The sequence below is a fragment of the Strix uralensis genome, chromosome 1, assembly GCF_047716275.1.
Source record: "Strix uralensis isolate ZFMK-TIS-50842 chromosome 1, bStrUra1, whole genome shotgun sequence".
NCBI classification, from domain to species: Eukaryota; Metazoa; Chordata; class Aves; order Strigiformes; family Strigidae; genus Strix; species Strix uralensis.
The window spans coordinates 83,259,990-83,280,488 of NC_133972.1; the positions used below are offsets into that span (position 1 = coordinate 83,259,990).

The following is a 20,499-nucleotide window of genomic DNA, read 5'->3' on the forward strand; positions in this document are numbered from 1 at the left end:
CCATCCGTCCAGCTGGATCAGGATGAGAAAAGGGAGAAATTCCAGCACAGTACTTTGCTTACACAACCATGGTAAAAAGAAGTCTCAGTATAAATGCAGAAAAATTCACCTCCCTATTGCCTGTTACCAAGAGCTCTCAAACTGAGGTTTTTTTGATGCAACACTAACAGCATCAACAGCAGTTCATGACAATGAACCCAGAAGAGGTACTATATTGCTGCATGAAGAAGACAGAGCTGGGGCAAATGCTACAAACATCCCATTCAGGCAGGAATTAGCACTATTCTCACCTTTGATGCTTGTCGAAGCCATCGCAAATATTCAGTGAAGTTATCGAAACAAATGTAGTAGGTCTGGCTTTGAGGTCCAGAGGAGCTAAATGCTAAACAGTGCTGGTGCTTTTTCACTTCTTCCACCTACAGTAAACACACAAAACTGTTAGTGAACGAGAATGAAAAGCCTCTTTGCAGAACTCCCCAGGGCAAAATTAAAGTGTACCTAAGAGGAGCTCATCAAGTAGAGCTGGGCTAGCCCTCTCAAATATTCAAGCTGGATCTTGGCTGTCAAATATTCATGAAATCTACACAGGCAAGGAATGAGAGCAGAAGGATGAAGGAACCAAAGGAGAAAAACATCAAGCACATCAACATTTTAAGAGAGACTGATCACCATAAAAGGTTTCCAGTGAAACATTTAAGGCTGTCTTTATCAACCTAGAGAAGTACAATTTATACTCCTGGTTATTAAAAACAGGCTTAACAAAATGCTTCTCTTACAGCCCAATTAAATTCTTTGGCATTTCTCAACTTGCTAAAAAACACCCAGAATACATCATTCTGCTACCATACACGAGAAGTCCCACACAACTTATGGTCTCAATGTCTCAGCACTGCATTCTGGAAAGCCTTTGAGAACCAGGAAGTGCAGAGTATTTATGGGGTTGAGGAAGAATATTTTTTGAGTGATAATTTAAAAAACACTTAGTTCTGTGCCAAGCATCCTCCTCCCAAGCTTTGTCAGCAGAAGCTCTCAGCACACTTTTCTCAGCCTGGTTCTCCTTTTCTTTTAAAATTTGTTGTCAACTTTCTGCTTAACACAGTCTGCATGTTTTACAATACACGAGGCATTTCTGTGCAAAAACAACTTAGAAATTCCATTTTTAAACAAGTTAAAAAAAAAAGGTACACAATCTCTTCTCTTTAAAAAAAAAAATTTCATCTCAAAGAGAAGGCCAGTGGGGACCTCAATCCTGTCCTCCACGGTGTGCTACAGCCAGGAATACAATTCACTCTCAGAGTTCATCCACTGTTGCTAAAAGAGGACAGTGTCTCTACTTCAGTACCTCCAGGGAAGAGTTGAAGAATCATGAAAGGAGATAGGAAAAACAGCTCCTAGAAGGCAGCACTACTTTCCACATTGCTAGTATAGCATATTAATAAATCAACTCCAGTCTGCATATACAAGATTGTGAAGCTTGTTTCTCTCCCAATGCCTCTTAAGAAATAAACTTACCAGTATGCAAGGTAAAGGAGCATTACTTCAGGTCTAAGTTCATCCTCAAGATGATGATTCTCTTCCCATTACCTTGGCTAATCAAGTGAATAATAGTGTTCTGAAACACTATTTAGGTTGAAGTAGTAACATTGTAATCTGTCTCCACTAAAGTTTCACAGAATCACAGTACAGTTGAGGTGGAAAGGGACCTCTGGAGATCTCTGGTCCAATCCCCCTGGCTCAAGCAGGGCCACCTAGAGCCAGATGACCAGGACTGTGTCCAGATGGCTTTCAAATATCTCTAAGGAGGAAGATTCCACAACCTCTTTGGGCAACCTTTGCCAGTGCTTGGTCACCCTCACAGTGGGAAAAAAAAAATCATTTTCCTTGTGTTCAGACTGGACCTCCTGGGTTTCAGATGTAATCAATCAGAAAAAAAGTCTAGTTTCAGCTTTTCACAAGTAAAAATGTTTGTTGCTGTTCGCTTACTACAGATCACTACTCATACAATGCTAAACACTCAGGAAAAACCCCAATGTTGAAAATAAGCCCATGCCCTTATTGGTTAAATTTCAGATCTTAAGAGTAACTCAGCATGCATAAAACCTCAGTGAGGAGGCATGGTACAGATTTGGCTGGGTACTGCTGCACATATAACATTTAACACTGCACACACGAAAACCAGGATGTGTTTCCCTTGCTTTTCTTTAGCATTTTAATCCACACACTGTAAATTGTTAAACATGATTCTGACCATAATCAAAAGTCATTTATATACTTTGATAATCCCATTTACAGAAACAAGCTTTTGGAGGCTCAGAATCACCATAATTTAATGCAATTTTCTCTGTGTAAAGAGGTAGGGTTTAAGCAAGCAAATACATAAAATATCTTACTTTTCCACCAATTAAAGGGAGGACATGCATCTTTCCAGTCTGGCTTTCTTTTACTGATGAGACAATTAGGCATGTTCCGCAAAGGATAGCTTGGCGTCTTGTCCATCTGTTGACTGGCAAATGTATTTTCCCTTTTCGAACATTGTACATTCCTGAGAGCTGAATCCGTTCGGAGCTGCCAATGCTGTGGGGCTTTCCTGAAATAGAAACAAAAGCATCCACTTAATCACAGAGAATCTTTGCCTCTTTCACTCAAGTCATCCTGAGACTTTATCAGTAAGTTTTCAAGATGCAGAGTGCAGTGTGACAAACAAAACACAGCTTCAAAACCATGCAAGCAGGTAACTTAGCTTCAGTACAGGTTTCTTTCATAGGTAGAAGTATATGACAGGTTGGTATCATGGAGAGCAGACCACATTAAATAATCTGCAACAGTCACAGAAGTACCAGTTAATGTATCAGTGTTCTCTAAAGGACCTGGAAATCAAATGTTCATTGTCAGCAGTAATTGGTTACTGTTGAGTTCACACTGACTGTTTGGTAATTGTAAAAGGGGTGATATACTGTACGCTGACCTGCACCTTTGAACTTCCGTGTCTCTTCTGGCCATCCTTAAGGCTGTGGTTTGAATAGCTTCAATAGCTTCCCAAATAATACAGTTCCTACTCTCTCCAGCCCACCCTGCTCAGTCTAGGCACCACAGCAGAGGTAGCACACTCAGCCACAATGTAAACAGATCAAACCTAGATGAAACCCCTCAAAGACTCTGCCTCATCTGAGTAGAGCTTTGGAAAGAGTGAAGTTCTTCTGTCTGCATTACAGTGAATTAGCTATTTATAATAATTCAGATTATTAGCAAGACTACCAATTAGACCAAATCTGTTAAATTACTTTAAATGGCTCAGACTCCACTAATCTAATCTATTAATAAGATTCTACTCTATAGAAACCATCATTAACAATGGCAACACAAAGACAAGCAAGCATCTCTCATCTCTGCTCTTACAGGACCACACTCATTTAGGATATAAACGGGAAGAAGCACAGTTTACTCATTCTAATCTGAAGTATTTATCCACATCAGGTTACGCTATCAAATCCTAAACAGCCCAGCCCTGATCTGAGTCATCCAAACATACTAAGTCTTCTGCAAACAGAGACAAGAGGTAACCATGTTCAAGTCAAACCAGTTCATATTTCTGTAAGAGCACCAGGGCTGGTGAAACTTTGGAGGGGAGCTCCCCTGGATAAATGAACCAAAGGCTCTGTTAATTCCACGTAGCTTCCTCATCATGATAGAAGATACATCACTCATTTTCCTACACTAATCTTTACCAAAATTCTTAAAAATCAGGGAATTAATAACTAGTTAGGACTCCAGAAAAGCAGAAAGTTGATCCTGTCTCCTAACCCCAGTATTTCAGACCAGTGCCAACTAAACTGCAGCAGTGACAAGTGCTGCACATTATTACTCCAACTTGCTATTACTCCTGCTAGTATGACAGCTCATTTGTCTCAATGAGTCTGCTCTTGCCTTCAAATTATCTATGGGAAGACAGAAGACACCTACCACATGGCCTACCCACTGCCGTTCTCTCATCCCCACCTACACCCTGCGCCAATGCTTGCCCTTATCTTTAAAAGCAGACTTCTTGAATCTTCCTGCTGGTTTAATGAGCCAAGACTTGGCATAGTTACCCTCAAGCCTTGCTCTGCTCTAATAAACACTAGCATTTAGGCTACCAATGTCTGCCAGTTTGGATCTGCAGGAACATCACTGTTGCTTGAAGCTAAAAGACTGAAACTTTAATGCCCAGAGGGCATCAGCATCTAATACAAAAATAGGAGCCCCAAGAAAGCAGTAATTTCACTGCCAAGCAAATTTAAATCCAACAACAGAAGCTGTGGATAAACACTTTGCCCAACAGGGGAACAGGGGACATCCATTCTACACAAAGCTACAGAAAGACTGATAGGCAATACAAGTGAGTAAAATAGAGCAACTCAGCCTTAATTAAACACAAAAGCTGAATCAAAGTTTACATTTGGAATATGAAAAATGTGGTTGCTGAAGTAACTGATAATTTACCTAGCCTGTGCAGAACAATGGACTCCATGCCACAAAGCGCTGATTAAAGAATTAACCACACACAGAAACAAAAAAATCTGTGTAACACAAGTAAAAAGTGCTTGGTAAGTATTAATAGTATGGTTGTATAAGGAATAGCAGTCAAGGGGGTGGGCAGTTTCACCTCAAAAATCATGTTTTATGGTCATCTTCCAGGGCCTGTTTCTGGCTGTATACTCTAACTTCACTGGAAAAGCACAACCCACTGCTGATTGAACCCCTTAGGACTGCAAAGTACAACCTCAATCCCTTGGGAAGCCAAACTCATTTAGCATTTTAATACAGCTGAATGCAACTTTACCCATTGAGAAACAAAGCGCATAATTCTCACTTAATATGGGCAGACCTGTGTCCTGGAAAACATCAAACCTCAGAAGTTCTCAGGATTATGGTGGATAACAAAGATGAGCACTCGCTACAGTGCTGCAGCCAAGAGGGTTGGCAGGAACAAACACTACAGCATTCAGGAGCAACAGAGAAGTAACACTACCCTGTCTAGTCTAGTGGTAAAACAACTACCACACCAGGTCCCCACACTGCACAAAGGGTACTGAAAAATTAAGTCTTCAGAAAAGTTACAGGTAAAAAAAAAAAAAAAAAATCAGAAGCCTGAGAAACCTGCTTTCTAGGACCAGACTCTCTTGGACTAGCAACATTAAGTTAGGCACAGTTAGACCTGTAAAACTACTTAGAAGTCTCTAAAAAGTTCTTCAAATTTCGTATACATTCACAGAGCTTGTAAGTCCCAAGCCACAGTAACAATCAGTAAATGTTTACTAGAAAAGCGAGAACAGAGCTATCACTAGAAGTATTCATGCTAGGTATGAAATGTACTTTCTCTCAAAATCCAGATTTGATGGGAAAATTACCAGAGCAAGACTCTTCAGTTATTCCTACAAATATAAAAAAAAATTAAAACAGTCCTTTCAAACTCTAAGGATTTAAGGTGCTTTTTCCCAGCAAGTATTACCCCTTGCTACATAAAAGCTAGAAGGTTCCTGATGAGAACATAAAGAAATAAAATACTGAGCCTATTTCATTAAAGCAAATGGTTTCTCTCTTCCTATTCTTGTCTACTTCACTACATAACCAACCATCTGGTCGGACCAGATGATCTTTCGAGGTCCCTTCCAACCTGGGCTCTTCCATGATTCTGTAACTTGAAAAACCCATGTTTACATTGGATCACATGTTATTGCCCAAGATGCAATCTGCTCACATTCAGTTTTCTTCCTGCTTAAAGGGTTGTTATCACTGAGATCTGACAGTATCACAGTGTACTATTATCATGCAAGTGGGGGTGAGGGGGGGTCAAAAGCCACTAGCTTACTTTGATTTTAAGTAGAGGTTATTCAAGGACATACCAACTAGTTGGGAAACCAGATTCCTAAATCCACAGAAGTTTTGCAGGTAACCATGAGTGAAAGCTCTTTGACAAGAAGCAGCCTTACCTACTGAAAGATAAGCTTGTACAGACTGCAGCTTTAAAGAGCTCAGATACTTGCTGTCAGGAGAGCATAAAAGCAGAAAACGTTTAAATGACAGAGAACTCTACCACAACGGAAGTGGGATGGGACTTGGAAACGGTGTGAAGCGATCCTAACGCTGGCTCAGGGAGGAAAGCAGCAGGTGTCAGGGTCTCCCACTGCCCCACAAAGCAGCTCCTGCAAGAGGGCTCATCCCTGACATGCTGAGGAGCAGAGAACAAAGAAAGGGCTCAGAAGTGTACCTGCATTTTCTATGGCCTAAAAAATAAACAAATGAGATGGCAAATGACCTTTTTCTTTCAAGCTTACAGGAGGAATGGGGAAATTCAGACTTCACCAGAATGCCTTTAGGCTAAGGATCAAAGATCAGAAATTATGACATAACCATAGCGTCACCACGAGGTAACCTACCAGTGCCAGGTGGAAGCACTATTTTCAGTAAAAGCATCAGCAGTTCTGGAAAATTATGTTCTTCAATCTGTCTCACAGACCTCCCATTCAAGATTTAGAAGACTGCACGAGATTCACATTCACATTTTTCTTCAGTTTTAACTATACCCAAAGGGAGCAGATGAGTTTTCACAGGGGCCTGTGATATTATACTGAAGCCGACAGGCGTGCAGATAAAATGGTAATGATGATTCTTTGTGACTTGAAACACAAATCTAAATCCTGCCAAAAACTTGTAATTATTGTTGTCTCGATCAGAGTGGAGGCAAATATGCCAGAACATCTAGAAGAGTCTCATACCAGAAAATGTTTTTCAAATGCTAAGCCCAACCAGAGCAGTTTAAGTATTTTAGCAAGAAACCATAAAAAGATTATTTTTCATTCCTGTCAGGACTCCAAGACTACAGCAACTCTTAAGTACCCCCACAACAGGACTTCTGTTCTGCGCAAGGCATTAGAGGAGATGCCTCAAGGAATTATGAGCAGACCACTCATTTGGCTATCTTGACATTCATGGTTGAATTCCTCTCAGTTTTAGCTTGTCCCAAGTCCTGGAGGGAAACTAGTGGTATTTAAAACAAGGACAGAGAAAAGCAAGGAATTTGACTGTCATTGGAACCACAAATCGGTACCCTGCTTTGCAGGAAGCAACACCAGCGAACTTCCTATGATGTTAAAGAACTAAGACCTCACCACGAACAGCCCAAGGAAGCTTCAGGTACGCAACATACTGACATCCCACCCAGTGCAAAGACTTCAAATCTTATTAAATAAATACCCACAGCCACTTGCTTTGGATTCTGGAGTAAAGCTCTTTATCCCAGCGATGGAAAGCATATGGAATACATTGCCATCAGACATTATAAAATACCAGCTCATTATGGGACATAAAAGTACTCGGGGAAAAAAAAACCCTCTGTAGCTATACGGCTGATTAAGTTGCAAGTACTTATTATTTCCCCATTTGAAAAGTACAGCCAATAAAGACTGCCTCTAAAGAACGATTTAAGACATTACCAAAATAAGAGTGGGGAAAAGTGTTGACATAAGAAATGCATTCACTTCTGTGCAGTGGGTCTTATTTTTATTACTCATATTGGTGTGATGGAATGAAAACTAAAAATTCTCCGAGACCTGCATGGGCTGCATGGTGCAGCCAGACCAGTCAGCTGGAGAGACTGGCCACCCTGAGCTGTCTTGGGTATTCACCAGTGGTAAGAAAGACTTCAGTTATTCACTAGGAATAATGTCTAAGTTTGAGGTTTTTAAGTTCAAAGTTTTTCTGAAGTGACTAAATGACTCTGAGAGCCTAATTTAGGGATGTTGCTTTCCTGCTACAGCTGGGCCAGCTACAGAGGTCATCATCCTCAGCTGCACACTGCTGGGCCCCTGGCCCAAGGCCAGCATTGCATCAACCCCACTGCATCAGCTGCTCCTTGTAAACTGTCCCCAGGCCCTTGCAGACAAAGCAGGCTGGTTTAATTTCTTGTGTCTCTTTTCGACTGAGAAGCCTTAGGACTCTTTTCAACTGAGAAGCTCATGGTGAGCAGTTCAGCATGGAGAGGAGAGGAATGGCATGTAGGGGCCAGAGCTGTAACACGGTGGCTGCTGCTGGAGAGGATATGTAATTAAACCCACCCACAGCTTTCAGCAAGCCATTTCAGAAATAAGATATTTCACACGTTAACATTCTGTGAACATCAAGTCCTGTATGCACTGGAGAAAAAGAAAACCCAAAACCCACCAGTCAGTTTTGGAGATGTTGGTCTGAATCCAGTAAGGAAAGCTGGACTATTCACTCACTGACCAGGTGAAATCAGCAGGGTGCACGGCAACCTCTCAGTTCACACCTGGAGCACTGTCCCCACCATCCCTCTGAATTGAAATCAGGAACACCTCAAAGCCCCCTTACCTGCAAATTAAGACTTAGCATTGGTCTTGCCTAAATATAAGTGCAAAGAGGTCTCAATTAGCTGAAAACTGAAAACCCTTGAGTGTCTTTGCCTACCCTTTGGGAAACTGTGCCACAATAGCTGTTGCTGAACCCTTATCGCCAGATCATTCTGCAGATTTCTACTTTTGCCCAAACCCTTTCATTAAATACAGATGAAGCTACAGCCTGCAATGTTTTTGAAGCTTCTCAGTCATTTAAGGCTGCTTCCCCTTGCATTCTTGTCAAACTAGGGACAGCAGTGATGACTTCAGGCAAGGCCCAGCGCAATGAGATGTATAAAAATAAAGCAGCAAGTTGGATTAAAAATTAAAAAAAAAAAAAAGAGGGCAGCAAAGGAAGCAGAAAAGTACAAGTAAAAACTCTGAAACTATTGTACTGCTCTCATTTTTATTTTAAACTTATGAAGAAAGCCTACTTACAGTTACGTGCTTTTTAGAAGCATTTTCCCTTGTGAAGATCCACACTGTCATAATTCAAGAACAAAGGCACAGAATTAACAGGTTTTATATTTAACTAATCAAGGATTCACCTAGTAGTCTACCAGCAACCAACCGAGGATGCTTTTGCAGAGGTAACAGACCAAGTATATACATATAGCAAAGTTTCATCTGGCAAACCATCCCAAAATAAGCAGTTGAATTTTTGCACTCCAATCTACTTAGACTCTTAAAAATTCCTGTAAGATTCTGTACTGCTCCATGGAAGAGGGACTCAGTCACCATTATGCTGTTCTTATGGGCATGTAACTATTAGTATAGACTTTACTCCTTATACTCCTCATTTTGTTGCACTCTGTATTAATATGGGAGCTGTGGGAAGCTCTGAAGTAGTTTTAAGTTTCTTTTAGGAATCAGCAGTTCCAGCTCTACTGCTTGAAGGCTGTTACCTTTTCACCTGAGAAACAAAAGCAGACCACAAACGTTAACTTGCCTTTTTCTTTAAAGAAACGTTCATTATGAGACAAAACTGGCAGAGTAGAAGACAGACAAGCCTTTAGCCTTTGTTAAACATATTCCTACTTCACAGGAAGATCATCCTTAAAGACAAGCATTATCATGTATGATGTCATGTGATAAAACACTTACTAGTTTTATAGCAATAATCCTGCCTTCCACTTAAATCCTCACTGGAGGAAAGGCTTGTATGAATTTCATAATGCAGAAAACATCCCTCTCTTTTCCCCTCTGAGACAGAGTTGAATGTTTGTTCACTTGGTAACTCCCTGTACCTTGTTCTCACAAGACTCACCACCTCCACACAGGAGCCCTAAAACCATGGTATCGACACTTTAAAAGATACCATAGGCAAAATTAAACAAAAATTGCTTTTTTTTTTTAAAGCTTTTCTATCATGCCACATATTTATCAGTGGAAAATGGCTGCAATAGCTCTACTGTCAAAAGCTAAATATCAACCTGCATAAGCCAAAAGCTTCTGAAGAAAAACCTAACAGTGATTCATCAGAATTCATTTAAGAGTCACTGTTAACCAGCACGACTTCTGCACTAGAATGACTTAATAAAGGCAACAGGCTGAAGTAGGATATGTAGTGGTGAACAGGACACTACTTGCAATTAAAAGCAAGCAAGCACAGTGGAAGTTCATCTGGATTACTACGCAGAGGCAGCAAGCTCAAAGCCTTGAAATCCAACTGTTCTGACCGTAACAAGTGAATTCCAGATCTAGTTGCTCCAATGTATTTTGACAGGTTGACAGTTGAGTACAGCATGTATAAGCAAAACGCCAGAAAAACAGTGTCTGTCTGCCCCCTCCCCTCTGCCAAACAAATTGAAAACCCACCTCTTCTTAAACTCTTCAGCCCATCTATCCCTACAGACTACTCCTGCAGCTGAAACACAGGTCCTTCACATCCAACACAAACTCAACTCTACACATTCCCATCCGCCTCACTTGTCCACAGGAAATTCAAGCAAGTTACATGCAGGCAGATCTGTTTATTTCAGCAACAATGAGGCTCTCAAGGTGCCCTTGATGTCCTGACTTCTGCTTGCCTTAGAAATACAATGGGGTGCAGGCTGAATTCTGTTATGTCCAAATACTTAAATTTGAAGGAAGTTCATAAAGGGGATAGAGTTGCCCGCTCTTCAGTAGCAAAACTCAATACCAACTCCTTTGGGAAAGCACCGATGCCACCTTTGCAAGGAAAAATAATTGAAATATCCTGAGAAGGAACCATCAAGGAAAAAAGTCATCTTTCTCCTGTGTTTTAACAAAGTTGTAAAAAGTTGCAGTATTGGTCTAGAGGCTTCCAGGAAGAACTATCTAAAACAATTTTCTCATCTTGAGCTTAGGATTTATTTAAGGAAGCTACTGAAGCAGCTCTTCAGTGAGATTTTCTACCAAGTATTTTTGCTCAAAGTAAATTTAAAGCAGTCTTATACTGAGAAGATTTGTGCCAGAATCTGATCACATCCCTTACACACATTTCTTAAAAAGAATACTTTAGCAACACATTACAAATTATCCCTTATTAAGATGGCCTCAGGAAACTAAACTTTCTGAACAGTTTTACAATTGTATGCATGGATATTAAAGACACGAAAATTGAACAGATGTGGCCAAAAAGCTAAGCCTCACAAACTTGCCAATAGTACCATAACTTGTGTAAGAGCATGTACAGCTTCTGTAGGATGGGACCCAATGAATGCTCAACTGATCTTTCGCCTTTCTCCCCAGCTCAGTCTCCATAAAGCACAGCTGAACATAATACTGGAAACGCACATTTATTTTTGTGAAGTTATGCAACATTGAACTCTACCTATTATACTCCCAATGCACAATAAAGCCACAAGCACAGTAAAATCCGTGGCATCCCAAAGGACACTTACCCTGTCTAAAGCAATTGCTGTATTAGCAAAAGCTCTGAGCTAACCAACTGGTTTAGGCAAAGCTGGAGTCTTGATGGAATTCAAGAGCAAAACTGCACTGATGACTCCAGTGAAGTTAATAGAGGCTTTCAGGTTTTATCAGTGTTAGATGTTCAACATGAAGCACAGCTACGTAAGCTCAGAATAACTACCTGAACACACACTCCTTTGAGAAGTAACAATGACAGCCCCCGACAAAAGTTCATCTGTATGTCTTAGTACTATGACAGAAAGATAGAAACCCATGCTCCTGAGCAGAAAAAGTTGAGTAAACCCCTATACACTCCTGCACCCACCTGCCTTGCCCTGAGGATGAAAGACGTGGGCAGTCAAATGTTTTAAAAAAAGCTAGAGGAACAAATACGCACATTAGGTCAAGGATTGTTTCATATGAACTTTGTATATAACATACATGTCACCTTTCACAGAATCACAGAATTGTCTAGGTTGGAAAAGACCTTGAAGATCATACATTCTAGACTAAAATTCCACCAGCCACAAGACGACTAAACAGTTCTGTGTGTTAAAGGTATTCTGGTTCAAGTACAATGATCTTCTCCTTGCCCTTTCATCAGAAGAAAGGAGTCAGGTATTCTACAATATGTCTAAAAGCATGAGGTAATCTAAGTCCTTGTAAAGGTAAAGCATTTTAAGTATGACACTACCTACAATAGATTACTGTACCAGCATTACTGTATAGACCAAAATCTAAACTCAAGTTTTATCATAGGACCCAGCCAACAAGCAGCTTATGTCAAAACAATTCTGTACAGTATTGCAAGGCTATTACTAGCACATCTCAATTAAGTCTAGTTTAAAAAATCCTAAATAATTGTGATATGGAACAATACTTAAAGATGTATATGCTGTCTTGTCAAGTCCCTCCAAAAAGTTCAGCACTGTAAAAAGAAGGCAAGAATGCTGGATTTGGTATTGTCAACATCTACAATCAAAAGCTGCATTACCTAATAAATAATTTTTAAAAAGGACCTAGGTAAAAATTGATTGACTGCTTAGCTGCACAAAGAAAAATACAAAACTCAGAAGAAACAGCATGAGCACATTAGTCAGAGAGAATTATCTGTCAGTCTTAAACACTAAATATTTCAAATTCAGCTTCATTAACATGAGATTTCCATGCTATGACCAGAAGGAATTCTGGCTGGGCAACGTCCCTTATAGCCAATCTTACTCCATCATATTAGCCAGCCTGTTCATAACTTGCTAGGAAAGCTTAGTTCGTACATTTTGTGTCTATACCTTGGCTGCTTTCCTCATGTAACAGTAGCCAGTATTTGTGTGTGCATGTTTTCACGTAGTATGTTTACACAAACCTTTTTTTCAAACAGCTAGCCAAAGCAAGAGCCTTTTTGGTTTGCAGCTTTGAGTTCAGTAAGTGGCACAGAGTACATCTTTAGCTGAAAGTGAGAGCTGCAATAAGCCAGGAGGACTCTCTCTGCCTCTTTCCCCCTCTCCTATGACTCCGTAGCTAGAGACTGTTCCTAACAACAGCCATAACATCCCTTCTTTTTCACTTCTCTCTTATCAGCAAGAGCAGCTTCAAAGAATCACACAGAAGCCTAGATGATGGAAAAGGAGAGAGAGGATCAGCAGCTACCCTTGGAAAGCTTCACTACCCCAATTTCTGCCTGCTTATAGCCGATAACCTTGTTTCGTTGCTGAAGAACATGCACCCTTTGATTCGCTCTAAATCGACTTCTGTCATTCAAGTGTTTGCTTTTTTAAAATTTACATGACAAAAGTTGGATTATGTTGACATACAGTAAACTTGTATGTCAATGCATAAAAATACACAGCAGTAAAAGGCAACTGGTATCAACACTCTGTAATTCAAACTGCATTTCTGAGAAAAAAGGAAGGAAAGCTGATTTTATAAAGTGAGAAGAACAAAACAGTGGAGAGTGAGAGATATGTATCATGAAGAAAGATGAAAGGGAACATTTTCCCAATGCCCTTCTATCCTTGGAAACAGATGCAGAGAAGATTTATCACATGCCCACAGATATCAGGTTTGACACTGTTTCTTCTCTTTTCTACCACAGAGACTAGAAGTAACTGGATAGCATATGGGAATTGTCTAGGAGTGCACGTCATACGGTTTTATTACAAAGGAGAGGAAAAAAACAAAAGAGATTGGCTTTTTCCATTCCCTTTTTAAATTAAATCAACTATCACACATCTGAGTCATCCCCAAACCTATCACTTCTCTGTCCAAAGCACTCCACGGGTCTGCAAGAGGACGATCACAAGTGCTAGCTCATAAGGCTGACTACACTCTGAGGTTTCTTGTTTCATGCTACACATCCCTGTAAGAAAAACATTGAAAATTTCCACACCCATAGCAAGAGGAGACAAAGCCTGTACAAAGGTTCAGTTTTACAAGTACACAGTCTGATTTAGAGCTCCTGAAGTCTCTTTTAAGTCAGGAAGTTATCTAGGAGAAATCCAAGTTTGTAAATTCAGCTTTGACAGGAAAGTGAGTGTTCTAAAAACAACCCCAGGAACTTGAAAATTCATCAGAGCACCACTTTAACTCTTGTTCATGATAATTTTATAAAGGGATCCGTAAATACCCACCATAAGTACTTTGTACAACACTGGTAGGATCAACTTGAAGTTGGGGCTACTTGTCCAAGCTTTCTCCTCTCAGTGAAAATACCCAGTAGAGCCTGAAGTACCCATCCACATATCTGAGGTCCCCATCCTTAAAGTCGAGCACCTTCTTTACTGGCATTTGAATCCAAGACCTCTCAATACCAAGAGGGAAGAGCAGTCCAGATGGACACTGTTCAGTATAATACACAGCACAAGAAAGTCTGTTTAAGTATATTGATTGTGGTCAGACCATAATAGTACTTCATTTTTCTGCCACAGAAATGAATGCTTTCTCTACCATCAGAAAAAAATATTGTGGCTATAGAGACATTGTATTTTAATTGTTTACTTCGAAAAAAGCAAAGCAACTGAAACTATTCCACCCTCCATCCATGTCTAGCATCTAAAAACAAACACAAAAACCCTCAACAAAAATAAAATCACTCCCCTCCAATGCACATATATTTTAAAGTTCAGTACATCTTAAATCTTATTAAAACTGTATTGAACCCTCCACCCTGTAATCATGGAGAAAACCTAAAAGACGCAAGATTTTATTTAAGCAGGCTCTCCATTTTGATCCACCCACTCTAACTGACCAGTTGTGTCTGGGTCCTTACAAAGTAAGGGATCACATCACATTTGTTTTTCTGAAATCCATTTCACAAGTCACCTCCATGCAGATGAATCCCAGTCGCCTGGGCTTCCTGAGCACATACCCTAATGGCAGAAAACCTCTCCTGTGCTATCTCATTGACCGCTTTACTGGACTGAATAGAAAGGAGGAACAACAGAAGGTGGATCACAATCCCCTCCCTTGCTTCCCCTTTCCAGAGACCTACTGCATGGCTGGACAGAGGAACACATCCACAACATGACATTCTCTAGAGATCACTGCTAGAGTGAATCTCTCTAAAACACATATGAAGCTTCATTGTCAAAAAAAACACAGGAAAAGTTTGTGATGCTCTCTTTCACAAACATTCACAGGATTAAGTTTTAAAAACATTCGGATAGATTTTTAAAAGAATCCTTCCCAAAATACTAACTTTTTGATTCCTCTGCCCACTCACCCTCCTTTAAGGGAGAATTGAGACTCCTGAAGCTTTTTTTGGTTTTTGACACTATTTGTGGTCCAAATATCTTCATCTCCACCCCAGCAAGAAAGGGAAGGATGAGATCAAGCATATATTATACTTGCAAGCTATTTTTTAATCCTCTGTTTATTGTCAGCACTTTAGTTTCATCTATATTATCCCAAAAAACCAAAATTTGTTCAGTGAAATTTATTATTAGGAGCAAAACAATCAGAAATTTTAATTACAACTGAACTATTTACTTTGTACAAGGGAAGCATGTTGTGTACAAAATGTCAAATGTTGCCAACCTCCAAATGGATATCATTCTATTATACTTCAGAAAAATAGTATTCATATTGATGATTTTTTTTAATGTAATTTTCCTGTATAGTATTGCCAAGTTAACTGATTTAACAGATACTCTAATTAATTTCTAGGCATTTTAAGTAGTAGATTTCTAGAATGCTAGGCAGATCACATTCAGCTGTGTAAAGGACTATGAGACTTAAGATAAAACACCATTAAATTATTCAATGGAATATTTTTACCAAAAATATTAAAAGATGAAGAAAGCAACCAGCTTTATTTTCTCCTGTATTTCATTCATATTCTGGATAAGCACAAACCTAAAAATGAAGAATATGTGTTTGAAGACAGCTTCCCTTAAATCTAATTAAATCGGACATAATTATTTGATCAGCAGCTATTTAAATTAAGCCTGTTGTTCGATGGCTGATGAAATTCTCAGCACTCTGCAGGACGCAGGGGACTCACATAAGTCCCCAGTGCAGGTCCATTACTCTGCCCTCAAACACCTAAACTGCTGTTGGTAAACACATCTCAGGGTATTAGGCAACAGGCCAGGTTTGCCAAATCCATCCCCCTCCACCCCATGCCAATGCCAGTTCACTAAAGAAAATGGGGAACAGCTGCTCAGTCAGCTATTGCTGCCCAATATCTGGGCTAACTGAGCTGGGAACGGCTATTGTCACTGTTGCCCAGGGCTGCCTGCCTGCGTGTGCACATGTGAGTGCGCACAGGGAGAAGGATGAGGCCCCAAAAGCAGGCTCTCTCTGGGTGGAGCACTGAGCAAGGAACCTTTGCTGCCACCACCCACAGGAGCACCTGTCCAACAGCTTGGGGAACCAGCTGCTCGGTGACACAGGAAAAAGGCAACCATCGTCATCAAGAACTGCTTTCAGCTTCAAGGGACACCGGCATCAGTATTTCAGTTTTGCAACCAAACCTAAATGATGAGGGGAAGGCTTATGAACAGTCATACACCACAGGAATGTCTGCAAAGGTTTAATGGGAAGTAGGGATGAGAGGGAGAATTGCCCCTCCAATGCCAGAAACTGAAACTTTCCCCGATTGCCCCAGTTTGTCTTGCTCAAAGTCCTACTCATAAATCTGAGTTTTTGTAGTGGCCTCCTGCTGGTTTTTAAAGCAAAGCAAGCCAGTGACCTGGAATGTAATTAAGGGAAAGGAACTGTGTAGTTTACCTCATCCAATTTGCCTTTTGCATACTAACTCGTAGTATAAAAAGCTGTTTAGACATACTTTCTCTTGCTGCTCCACTGAACTCTTTTGTCATTAGAATTGTTAATATGTGAGAACTCATGAGGTGAGTTTAAAAACATTTTAGTTCACATTTACTTTAATTATTTGTCTTTTTCCTACTAAAACATACAGTTGTCTTATTGACTGTTCATAAAAAGAGAGACTTTGAGCAAGCTCAGTAACTGTACTCAAACATTTATACAACTTAGCATTTCAACAAAAATCACTCCTTCAAGTTTCTTGGCCTCTGTTCTCAGGGAGAATGAAATCTTTTTCCTATAATCACTGTTAGCTAATATCTTTTTCACCCCCCTCCTTGAAATGCTTTCACTACTCCTCTGCCTCAGGCTTTGTTACTTCCAGGGCAGAACTCGCCACTGGTTCACATGTTCCCCAAGGATGAAATGAACAGACTGAAGTCCTGTTAGGAAGGCTTATTGTGTAAACCAAGATCACAGTTACTGAACGTGGCAGAGATAGTTTTCTCGAGGCTGCCTTAAATTCATGGTAAAAATGACACAAAGTGCATTATTAGACCAATGCTCGATCAGGAACCACGAGTGCCGTATCATCAGCCACAGAGGCCTGACAGATTTCGACATCTGAAATAAGCAACTTGTCCCAACAAGCTTTGGAAAAAAGGCACTCAAATTTGTAAGACACCTCTGAGGAAAGCTGGCTAGCATATTCTAATACTCAGAAATATGCATAGCAAGCCAACCAGAACTTGCTAAGGGAAGAAAACTGACCACTCTTCTCCAAAAAACAGGCTTTGAGTTTTCACTTGAAGATTTCAGCTCCAAGGAGACAATGAGCTAGCAGCTGTCACTGAGGTCTTGTCTTACTGAAGCATAAAGCAGACTCAGGACTTCACGTAGTTTCAAAATCCTCTGATTATCTTTGGAAGATAAACTCATCAGTCCACCAGAACCTGATCATTAGAGGAAGCAAATAATTTTTTTGGTATGAATTCCTTTGCTTCTTAATTGAGAAACTTTTCCCTTCAAAGTCTAAGCTGAAAGACACATTGATCCTATAAGCTCAATGTGAGACAGTCAAATCTACATAGTAATTTTAAAATAAGAACATAGACCACCTCTGAAAAAAATTGTACAAGGATTTTTTTTTTTTTTTACTAGAAGCAGTTATTTCATAATGAACATGAAGGTGCTCTTTTCTAAGACTTTTTAAGCAAATGCAAAAAGACATTCTAAATCCACATGTGGTATTAAGTTTTCACCACATAGGATTCAACCCATGGAAAGAAAATTCTCATGTTGCCTCAGTAAAGTTTGCTTGTGGAGAACATGGAAATGATCTGAGAGCACTGTGCTAGGCCTCAGGATACTGGATTGAAACACAAACTTCTGTCCCCAGCTTTTCTTGCCTTCTAATTTTTATGCTTTGTTTACCATCTGAGGGGAAAAAAAAAAGGAAAAAAAAGCACACAGACAAAATGACTTTTAAAGCTATGCAAGCTGCAAGCAGAGCAGCTGTGTTCATCCAACTCTTATTAGGGGGAAAAAATAAATAAATCTGCTTGGGAGTAAAGTAAATACAACTCAATACACTAAGTCAGACTTTCTTCAAAATCTGTGTGCAAACTTCACAGTCCTAACTAAGTACTGTCACAATTATAACCAGTACAGTAGTTCAGGACTACTCTTACATTTCTTGGAAATAGTTGCAACAGATAGTTTCCCCATGACTAAATATAATCTTTCCAGAGATGCATCAGACAGGCTCATAACTCTTCTGTAAAGGAAGTCTCTGCTGAAAGGTAAAAATGTGGCAGCAGCAGTTTTAGAGAGAGATCTGGCCACAAGACCGCAATGATGAAAAAAGCACATTCAGCAAATCTGTCCTTTCAAAGCGCAGGACTCCTTATCAAGCCACCTTCAGCTTTATATATACAACTCTTAGGCAAATAATAAGATTCCTGTTGAGTAAGGCCATTGCTTGGTGTACTCTTTTAACTTCCTCCTTAGACTAGAGGACAGTAATGCTCCAAGGCATTATTGAATTTATTAATGAAAGCAAAAGAACAAAACACATTTAAAACATGTTTCTCTGAGGTATATTACTGAAAGATAAAAGATGCCATCAAGTACAAGACTTAACCAGCATGGCATAGATAGCTTCTTGCTGCAGATGTACCCCTGACAAAAACAAAGGCCATACCAGGCTGGAAAAACAGGGAATGCTGCAGGCTCCAATGCTGCTGCATGCTTCCCACCTAACCAGAATGTCTGCCTCTGGTGTACTGTCTTGTTATGAGGTTTAAAAAAAACCTACCCAGCTTCAACAGAATAAGCATAAAGCCACAATACCACTCTTATTGACAAAATGCAGCTTCAATTTTTTAAAATTATAAAGATATGACCAACTCCCATACTTTATGTAAGTTATTTGATTTATTGCCTCCTCTCATTGAGAGTTAGCCAGCACTGCAGGATAGCACATCACAAATAACATTTCAATGTCCATGAGCCAACAGCATTACACCAATCTGTGGAGAAAAGAGTGCATTCAGTCAAATTATGTGCTGTGCTAGAAGAATAGCACCAGAAGTACACACTTGGGAAGGTAAAAGGAGCCTGTGAATCTACCAAATACAAAAAGACTCAGCCACCAGACCCCTCAACCTAGAACTAATGCAGATTTCTCTAGTCTGTGAAAACCCAAGTACATTGAAACTTAGGGCTTTTTTTATTTATTAATTCCTTAGTTTATGGGTAAACTATAAAATACTTAAACTTTTTTCAAGCAAAAGGTGCAAACTTTCTATAGGCAGCCATTAGTAGTTTTATCTGTCTCTCAACAGAAGTTCTGCATCACTATACATCCCCAGTCCCATTCTTCCCTCTCTTCTGTATCCACAGATGATGATCCAAGTAACATTTTCCAGCCTGCAATTACAATTTTATTCCTTCTTTCTTCCTTTTTATTAATGCACTGCCCTAAGACTTGTCATCCCACTGCTCTGAAACAAAAATAGTACACTCCTGAAGAGAACCTAGCCACTTGTTCTTATAAAAAGATTATCATGTCAGTACAAAGGTTGTTGTTTCTAAGTTACTCAAGCATCCTGCAATAAGCCATTCAGAAGTTCATCGTTACTTGTCCAAATAGATTAGTCATATTAGTGCTGAAGCAATGGCATTATGTAAAAGGCTGCTTCTCTCTGATCTGCTTCATTAGCTCCAAATCATATTTACAAAATGCAACATGCTACTTCAGCATGTCTGCAGCAATCAACAGTTAAAACAATTTTTTTTTTTTTGCCATCACCCATGATATATGAACACACGGGTGGCCAAAGTATAGCCCATGGGTGCTAGGCTCACACAACTGCCTGCTCACTTAGAACACAAAAGGTAGAGCTCATGGAGAGCAGGAGCTGTAGTTCTCATCACTTCATCTCGGTTTTAGTGGGTTTGTGCAGAGGGGTAGCCCACAGACAGACAAAGGCAGCAACAATGTGCTGCTCCATTTTCTAGAAATTGTGGGTCATTTATATCTGCTGATGAAACCGAGCCATTCTCCAGTGGACAGAATTTAGATATTTATTCAACCTGACAGAATCAAGCTATTTAACAATGGGACGAGAGCAGGGATGAAATAATGGGACTAGGATGTTATGAAGTGGAGAAAAGGTAGAATAAATACTGACATATCTCATTGTAAGTCTTGAGCTGACATTATTGAGTCGGCCTTTGGAAACTAGGACAAGTGATCTGAATCATGACAAAAAGGCTTTCAAATATACACTGTCTGCTCTTTGTTTGGATTTGAAGAAAGCAAGCAGCTTTCCTGAGCTGGTGAGTACATTCTCAGAGCTCTTCTGTTGAGAATCATTTTCAGTTTACCTATTTAAGATGGAAATTTTTCCACAGAAAACAAGCAATAAGTTAGCCTCTGGACTTGTTTACTGTGAGAAACCACATA

General features: G+C 39.8%; 1 protein-coding gene across 2 annotated transcripts in view; it reads right to left on the reverse strand.

Annotated features, from left to right (window-relative positions):
• PHLPP1 (PH domain and leucine rich repeat protein phosphatase 1) overlaps window positions 1–20,499 on the reverse strand; it is a 143,391-nt gene that overhangs the window by 66,286 nt on the left and 56,606 nt on the right. For both annotated transcript variants that reach the window (XM_074873501.1, XM_074873510.1), the window contains 2 exons: window positions 2,391–2,587; window positions 291–416 (listed from right to left, as the gene is read on the reverse strand). In XM_074873501.1, the coding sequence (XP_074729602.1) occupies window positions 291–416; window positions 2,391–2,587 (323 nt within the window). The remainder of the gene's footprint in view (window positions 1–290; window positions 417–2,390; window positions 2,588–20,499) is intronic.